Raw genomic sequence first — 9,158 nt, forward strand, 5'->3', positions numbered from 1 at the left:
CCTTGTCCATTTTATCGTAAAAAAGTCAAAAGTATTCTGTATCCTTTTGTGGCACTGAGCATCAGTAATCCATGGGTTTTTTCAGACTTCATTTTTGTCCCTTGCAAAATTATGCATTCCTAAAACCAAGAAATTACTCTTTCATATTTATAAGCTTATGATGTTTAAAAACCCAAAACAAAACAAAGGCAGATTTAAAGTCATTTTTAAATGGCACTCATTATTGGACAGCGGGTATCTGATCTATATAATACTAAATAATGAAGGGGATGGTCTTTTAAATACCCATTTAAAGACCAAAGTAAAGTTGCGTGTTTCCGAGACCTATGTAAATAAATATATGTCCGTCTCCAATAGACACTGTTTTGGACCTAGGATCGTTAACCTGCTGGTGAAGCGGAGAGCATACATTTCTTGACTGATCACAGGTGAGTGTTCCATAATTGTCGATAATGTCTTTTTCCTTATAATAACTTAGAAAAATCTATTTCTTTTAAAGACAATTGGTTTATGGATTTAAAATTATAATTGAAATTCTTAATGTTTAAAGCGTTAATTTTCAATACAAAAGCTAGATATAACTAGTCTTCTATTGTACATGTGTAACTGAATTTTAATATAAATATTTAATATAAATATTGTAAGAAAATATACTTTTTGTAATTTTTTCCCCATAATGATGGGTTTATTATTTGTTTTAAAATTTTGGTATGACCTTTATTAAAAAAAAATGCCAGGATGTTTTAAGACATGCTCCTTTTTTCTGGTGTAATGTCAATATTTTAATGAACATTTCACAGATCGGTATTCATCGATTCCTTAGCTTTCCGGTGCCATTTCTTTACTTCAAGTGATTTTTTGAAAGTCATCACCAACTGTTTCGCCATTGTGAAAGTAGCAATATTGCTTAATAAATAAGAATGATCCGATAGGGATTTTATTTTTTTCTTACGTAGAGACATTTAAAAGCTAATCAGACATAACAGAGAAGGTACTATTTTGCAATCAATGTTTGAATTAAAAACAACAAAGCACTGAATTCTTCCACCATCTTACCGAAATTTAATTTGGCTTTAAAAAAATAAATAAATAAAATGGTCGGTCACTTCATAATCTTCTTCTTAAAATATTATTTCGATGTCCAAAATTTTTAAATTCAAATACAGCCTTCATAGTTTTCAGCATATTTTGCAATTCTTTTTTAAATTGATGTGTATACTTGTCTTCACAATTTCACCTTAGCACGATTTCTTCAGTGAAACCCTTAAATTTAAATGCTGTTCCGTTCTTAGGACTATGAAATTATGGTTTAAAGATAAGATTACATTAAAGTGAACAAAACCTCAAACAAGTTTCTATAAATAAGTAATAGTTACTATTATCTACATGCAAGTCTACAATAAAATCTCCGTTGAAAATAATAAAAGCGTAATATCTCTTATAAAATATTGATTGTAGTTTGGTGTTTTTTTAACAGAAAGTATACTTTTGTTTTATTTTGTTACACAAAATAGCACAAAAAAAAAAACAAAAAACAACTGAAATAACAATCCAACTTTAAACAATATAAATCTATTTGCTTCTTGAGACAATCAATTCTTATTTGTTTTTATCTAAGTCAGTTTGAACGGTTTTGCATTGTATGATTTGTAATCAAATTACAAGATAAGTGTAGACCAGTTAAACAATCTAAATTAATACTTCTGCACCGTGTTTACATCTAGAATTTAGATTTGTAATAATAACTTATTCTTTGGTAAGAAAATGTGATTGGTTTATCTTGAAGTTCCTGTATCATATTAATAATTATACTATTTCTTGTTTTATTGATGTATTTCTAATAATTTTTGGAAAAAATGTTAGAAAATTTTTGTTGTTCATAGAAAATTAAGAATACTTGAAAAAAAAAATAGTATAATTTTTTATGTATTGTTGAACTTACTCTTAGTTCACGTTAGATTATCGTTTTATTATCGTTTTATTGAAAATTTACTCATTCTGAGTAATCATTTTTATTTATGGATAATCAGACATCTATAATTGAGACAAAAGTATTCCATTTTCCCCTTTCATATCACACATCAATTTTTTAAATCACAAATTTATTTTTTTTATTTACTCTTTAGCAAAAGACTTTGAAAACACATGGTCATTTTAAGGTGGTAAAGATTTCTTTTTTGTTTTTTTATGGCTGCTATCGAACATTTTACTTGACAAAGCAGTATTAAAGTATTTAAAGTTCATTAACATTTTTTCTTCGATTTTATAAAAGAAAAAATTCATGTTGATCCAACTAAAATTTATAAAACAAAAACAAATAATGAAACATTTTTTTTTTATTTCTTTGATTTGTTTTATATCGAAATTCCAAATCCAATTAAGGAATCATCTTATTAATTTATTGTAGATAAAACAAAACAGAATGGGGTGCGGATCATCCTCCCCAACAGCTTCAACACCTGTAAAAAACAGAGACAGGGGCGGAGTGCTTCAGACGTCCGAAGTTACAGAGGAGGACTTTAAACAAACTGTAACACAACCACAAAAAATTGTGGCACAACCACAGAAAACAGCACCGCACAGCAATGGAGCGATAAAACCAGCTAATAATACAAAAACAAACCATTTGGTAACAGTAAATGGTACATCTGAAAAAGACCATAAAACGTCGTCCAAGAATTCAAGCAAGGATGAACTTTTGGTCGAAAATGTGGAGGAAGTGACAGGCAGCAATGTAATTCCAAAGCCATCAAGGAAAAAGAAAACACAAATTATTCCGAATTCCGAAATGTTTAAAGCAATAGACAGTCATGTTGCAAGGGTAAATAATTCAAGTATTTTACTTCATTATTTTCACAAATATTAAAAATGGACACCGATACATTTCGAAATTATAAATTTTGGGTAGGAAGTGTTCACATATTAAATGACCAATACTCTTAAAAGAAATTCCACTGGCAAGTGGTGGCGTCTCCATATGAGTGAAATATTCTCGAAAGGGACGTTAAACAATATAAAATCAATCAATCAATCAATTTTAAAAGAAATTAGATTTTAAACTTTGTTGACATGTTTAAATTTCAGACACCAGCCTCTGTGTGTAATTCTATTGCAACTCTGGCAGAGTATCTCATCAAGCCAGCGAACACACCTCTGGAGAGAGCAAGAGCTATCCACAAATGGGTTACAACTAATATAATGTAAGTAGCTCTTTATGTTTCGGTAAATCCACACTTAGTAACGTTCCATCACATGTCTACACCTATGGTAAGGTGTTAGATAATGGAAACATTTTTTTTTGGTTAAAAATCAGTACATGTACCTTATCTAAATGGCATTTGCTTTTCCAAGAAAAAAGAGTTACCATTAAAAAAAGGGAAAGAAAATGTAAAAGTTGTAATTTTTTTACTTTTTTTTGAAAGGTATGATATAGATGGATACATGGGAAGAAGTGATAAAAAGTCATGTGATTCTGGGGATGTTTTGAAGAACCGCTCTAGCGTATGTGCCGGATATAGTAATCTCTTCGAATCCCTGTGTCGGTAGGTGGAGATGATATCAAACTTGTATATTTAGATTTCTTCTAATATTAATAGTGATTAAAAATTAAATAATGAAGTTTTGCTTTTTTAATGATTAAATTGTGGAATATAAATTTGACGTGTGTCTTTTACTACTTAGTTATTCTTTACAAAGACCATTAATAAAGACTTCTTTACAACTCGCAAAAATAATGAAGTTTATAATGAGAAATAAAGCAGGCTCTTTTTTCTCCAGATGTGCCCATATACCTGTTATGGTAATCTCTGGCTATGGCAAGGGATTCAGTCATAATGACAAGGAGGATGTGGACATCTCTAATCTGAGCACCAACCACGCATGGAATGCCATATTTCTTGAAGGAGAATGGCGGCTTCTTGATTGTACATGGGACGCAGGCTACGTTGATGGCAAGTCATTTCATTGGTACAAACGAGATTATTACTTCCTTATGGATCCAGAGTATTTCATCAGCTCACACCTGCCTTTCCTAAACAAAGATCTTAAAGCCAGTGAACCATGGCAACTACTGGATAAACCTGTAGGTCCAAAAACATTTTTCAAATCATTAAAACTGGAGGACGGTTCGGTGAATTATGGGATATTTCCTCTGACTCATAAAGAAACTGTAGTTCCTGTTAAAGGAGAAACGTGTATAGAAATTCAGAAGTGTGTTCCTGGCGACATTGTGGATACTTTGATATCATTTACAGACGATGAAACTAAGAAGGAATACCAGCAATGTGTGGCCACCGAAAAATCCGAAAATAACGTCATAAAATTCCACGTCCGACCACCCAAACCTGGCATTTACAAATTGAACATATTTGTAAATGCACCTGAAGAAGAGAAAAAATGGCCACAACTTTTTAAATACGTCATTAACTGTATTAGCGCTCTGGAAAATTTGGTATTATATCCCAACCACCGTCAATTATATGGTCCAAAGCATGGATACAAAGAACTGGGATTTGACAAAGGTATAGAGGAGAAATCAATCTATTCAACCAACTCAGGAGAAATAGAGATTATCCTACCAACCTTGAGACAAATGTCTGTATTATGTACTCTAGAGAGTCAAGACTCGTCTAAAATACAGAATGCTGTATTTCAACAATCAACTGCAAACTCAGTCTCCTTATCCACCAGACTTCCTACAACAGGAAATTATAAGCTTACTGTCTTTGCACCAAAAGAAAAGGAACACGTGGTAGCTATCACCTATATGATTCAATGCACCAATGTTCTCAATGAATTCAAGCCGTATCCTGTTGTATATGGAGTTGTCTCGACAAAATATCAAATCATTCTTCACGAACCAAAAGTCAAAGGAATACCCGCCAACACCCCTGTTGTTTTCAAATTTTCGTCTCCCGTTCTAAAATCTGTACAAATTGGAACAAAAGTTTTCTTGAAAGAAGACGATAGTGACGTTTGGGAGGTTACTTTTGACACCCCCGATTCTGGGGTTCAGGTGAACCTGTTTGGAGGAGCTGAAGAGCAAGGAAAGAGGGATGGACTATTCGGATTTCTAACAGCGTAATCTTGTTAGTCTTAAACGTCTTCACGCAACTGACTTCAGTTAAAAAAATTTAACTGATGAGAACTGACTTCAGTAAAACCCCGTTATATGTTGATTCTTAGCACGTAACAACAGAGCCGTTTCATTTTCTCTATACTAAATTAATAATAATATATGAATTTATAAAGCGCTAAATATTAATAATTTAACTCTAAAGCGCTGTACAATAAAACGCAAGTAAACATAATTAAAGCCATATACGTAATTATATATGTGTTTTTTTTTTAAGTATGCTCATGTACATGTCAGAACCATCAGCATTTTGCTTACATATATATTTATTTCTAGAATTTCAATAAGAAGTTACCTTAAGTGCAAGTAAGAAATAACACACTTCGATACTTACTGTGGGTTATTTCTAATAACTTCACTTGAAACAAAGCTTCAATTGAGCCTTTCTTGTCATTTGTCTGGTATTATTCCTTTTCAGCGCCATTTTTAGCAAAATCCTTGAGCAGTTTCAAAGAAGATGATTGAAATTCATTTTTTAATGTTCATATTCAAAAAGTATACATTAAATTGTGTAATTTCCCAGGAAAAAACCCTTTCATATATTATGTACATGCAAAATCTGTGAAAATTAAGTAGTAAGAAATTAAAATCCATTAGAAAACTAGAAAATAATAAATAAACCTATATTTAAGAATCCTGTTTATGTATAAATTACATGTATATATTGACTGCACACAGGCAAGAGAATATTGCTACATGTATTTTAGGATGTACAAAGATTTACAAAGGGAGCACATATGAAGAACATCTGAAAGACTTGATCGAATGCTACGTGAAATCAAATAAATACGCATCTAAGTATGACATTGTAGTAGATTAGATTTGGTGCGATTAGGTGTGGACACAATAATGGTCAACTTGGACAAAATCAACAATGGTCTTTTACAAAGTATTTGAACAGAAAAATTGACTACAATAGATGATCTTCTACACAACAGCAGTGCTGCGACTACTGACACTGAAATACAAGAAAATACTATATACTACCCACAGGATTTTCAAGGCCATGGGCTTTGGAACAATGTTGAGAAATGATAAGAAATTTTTACATTTGAGCATATAACCCGTAGATCTTTCAAATATTTCCATATATACATCAGAATATAGATGTAATTACTTGGAGTCGGTTTTAACGAACATTTACATGCCATGTTGTTCTAATCTTCGTCGAATTCATCTTCTTCATCCGGGTCATCGTCTGGATCCTCGTCGTCTGCGCTGTGAGGTGTAGGTATAGTGAGATCAATCATTCTGTGCCCTACAATGAGAAATTCGTAAAATAGAAGGAATGTCAATTAAATAAATACATCTTCTTTTTGCAATTATGAATACACGACTACTTATGAAAACTTAATATGTTTATGAGCCTTTTGGAGACTTTCAAAAATACCTTCTTATTAATTTGTTTTTATATCTTTACTCACCAGTTCCTTTGTATAGTTCTCGACATCGTGCAATGTCTACATCACAACCCAATCCTTTTAATGACAAATAGTTTACATTCACCGGTGAGAATCTTACAGTGTAAAGCGACCTGAGATCACCACAGAAATCCACCAAAATATTCTCCTGAAAAAGAAATCTTGTTACCAGAGCACTATTCAAAATAGGGACAAAATAGTAGCCTAAAACAAAAGCTTTGCTTGTATCAAATATACGGAGTTAACGAACAGTATTTACGCTCAAAAATCCATTCAAACAATTATTAATGAGGAGCAAAGCAAACATGGAACCCTAAAACATGAGATTTGGGATCAGCTGTCATGGAGGAGCGAGCATCCCCTGCCGACAGGCCACACCCACCCTGTGCTCGGAAATCGGAAGATAACGGGAAAACTGTTGACAATTCGGTGTGTAAATAATGACCTAAAATATTGTTTCAGATATGGTCTGACACATCTGTATCACATTTAGATGTGTTATTTTAATTGTAACTCAACACCAATTTTTTTATTACAATAAACGTATTGCCTTCTCTTTTTCTAGTGTCAACTTTCCTTCCTTATGTACAGTAATTAGATAGCCTTATAGCCTACATAGCAGGATTTTGTCTCTCATTAAATTTAAGAGCATGCTCTACGTACAAACGGTTTCTAAAACGAAGCAAGCTAGTGACTGAAATATTGACGTAGTCAAGTAAATCACTTGGCGTATTCAAAATTTAGCGAAATCACTTGGCATTCAGTTATTGGCGTATTCCTGAATTAGCGCCACACTTCGGCGCTGTATATTGTATTCATATATTGCTTTTAGCGGTATTCATAGATTAGCGTACCGTTGTCCGCACCCAAGCCGCTAAAATATTAAGCCCGCTTTTTAAAGTACATGTACATCATCTTACACTTTAAACAGAGACAAGGTGTAACGTACCAACACTGGGGCATGTGTTGGCAAAGAGATCTTTATGCATGTGTTCTATTTGACATAACAATGAACATGACTCCAAAGAATTATAATCATGGATAATGATGTTTTGTTTGTGCCTTTGTCTTTAGAAAAATAATACGCAAAGAGCTAAGAATAAACAATTGTTTGACAATTATGTTTATGAAAGCAAAGTGAGGTGTTCCTTTAATTGCTGGCAAGAAAAAGATATCCCTTTGATCAATGGGACTAAGTTCCAGGAATAGGCACAAATTTGCAGCTTTCCACTGGCAAGTGGTGGCGCCTCCACATCAATGAAAAATTATAAGAGGGATGTTTAACAACACACAAACAAACTTACATTTCCATCTAGTTTAAGAGATGACACACACTCCATGGTTTTGACATTCCAGACACGGATGGCATTCTCTTCCATCAGCCTGCTGTGTGTAATGAAATATTTTGCTCCTTTCCTCAGAGGCGGTATAGTCACAGGAACAGCATGTCCACTCAACCGATGCAAAATGGTACCTAAAAGAAAATAAAAGCAATATTACTTGATAGAACTATCTGTCAAAAAAGCTATAATTTAATCTCGAACCTCAAAATTTTACATTCTCCTCAAGCGTTATAAGTCAATAAGCCAGAACAGGTCTTTGATTAGAATTTAACTCTATTGTGTACAAATATTGGTTGATTGATTGTATGTTGTTCAACGTTCCAATCGAGAATTCTTCACCATATTCCGGTCAAGGACTTTAAATTTAGACCTTTACTCGGCATTAAGGGTTCTTTACCATGCCAACATCTACCGTGACATGGGGCTTTGGTTTTTAAGGCCTCATCCAAAGGACCCGCAAAATTCACTTCAAAGTGTCGAACGTTCAGCGAATGAACAGTTGCTATCTTTTTTTATCGACTTATATCAGTCGCAGCCGTGATTCAAACACGCAATCTTCCGATCATGGATCAAATGTTCTATGTACGAATATTAAATAAATGTATGTGCCTCAGTATAATCTACTTGAGAAGTATAAAATGTCTATAAAAATAAAAGTAAAGAGTGGAAGCACTTAGGAAGAATTCCAATTAAATCTATTTTGTATTTTGTTTGTTTTGTTTGTATGTATTATTGTACGTTGCTTAAGGTCCCTCTCGAGAATTGTTCACTCATGTGGAGACGCCGCCATTTGCCGATGGAGAGCTGCAAATTTTGTCCTATACTCGGCACTTCCAGACATTGAGTGATGAGAAATTTGTCGTCCAAAAACTGACACGTTATTATGGATAGAACATTAGTGTATTCTAATTATAAACACAAAAACTTAAACGTGGGACACCCATGGCAAGACTGGCACCGAATTTATTACATAAGCTTCCACAACATTGTATATTCAAAGCATAAAATATACGTTACCTTTTTCTGCATCCCATATTCTGATAACATTATCGAGGTATGACGTTATAAATCCCCAATCCTCTATGCTTCTGACGTTCGGAATGGCAAACTTGAAAGCTCGTAATGCATGCATCGAAGACTGTGGATAGCCGTTATCTCTTAGTCTAACTCCAACTGCAAACAAGATCAAAATGTATGTATCAGCAGGTTATTCTTCTCTGAGACATGAAATTGCAAAGTCACAACTTAAAAGAAGTAGGG

At 33.2% G+C, this 9,158-nt stretch overlaps 2 protein-coding genes across 2 annotated transcripts; one reads left to right on the forward strand and one right to left on the reverse strand.

Moving 5' to 3' along the window:
• Positions 1–337: 337 nt before the first annotated feature.
• On the forward strand, positions 338–5,083 carry LOC134270056 (kyphoscoliosis peptidase-like). The gene is made up of 5 exons (XM_062752242.1): positions 338–428; positions 2,408–2,821; positions 3,085–3,200; positions 3,423–3,542; positions 3,778–5,083. The coding sequence occupies exons 2-5, from the start codon at positions 2,423–2,425 to the stop codon at positions 5,081–5,083; spliced, it is 1,941 nt and encodes a 646-aa protein (XP_062608226.1). The 5' UTR covers positions 338–428; positions 2,408–2,422.
• Positions 5,084–5,849: 766 nt separating this feature from the next.
• Positions 5,850–9,067, reverse strand: LOC134270049 (uncharacterized). Its single transcript, XM_062752236.1, has 4 exons — positions 8,916–9,067; positions 7,860–8,029; positions 6,559–6,703; positions 5,850–6,392 (listed from the first exon to the last, which is right to left on the reverse strand). The coding sequence occupies exons 1-4, from the start codon at positions 9,028–9,030 to the stop codon at positions 6,292–6,294; spliced, it is 531 nt and encodes a 176-aa protein (XP_062608220.1). The 5' UTR covers positions 9,031–9,067; the 3' UTR covers positions 5,850–6,291.
• Positions 9,068–9,158: the final 91 nt, after the last annotated feature.

The sequence above is a fragment of the Saccostrea cucullata genome, unplaced genomic scaffold, assembly GCF_032062105.1.
Source record: "Saccostrea cucullata isolate Sc308-1 unplaced genomic scaffold, CSIRO_AGI_Scuc_v1 ctg15086, whole genome shotgun sequence".
NCBI classification, from domain to species: domain Eukaryota; kingdom Metazoa; phylum Mollusca; class Bivalvia; order Ostreida; family Ostreidae; genus Saccostrea; species Saccostrea cuccullata.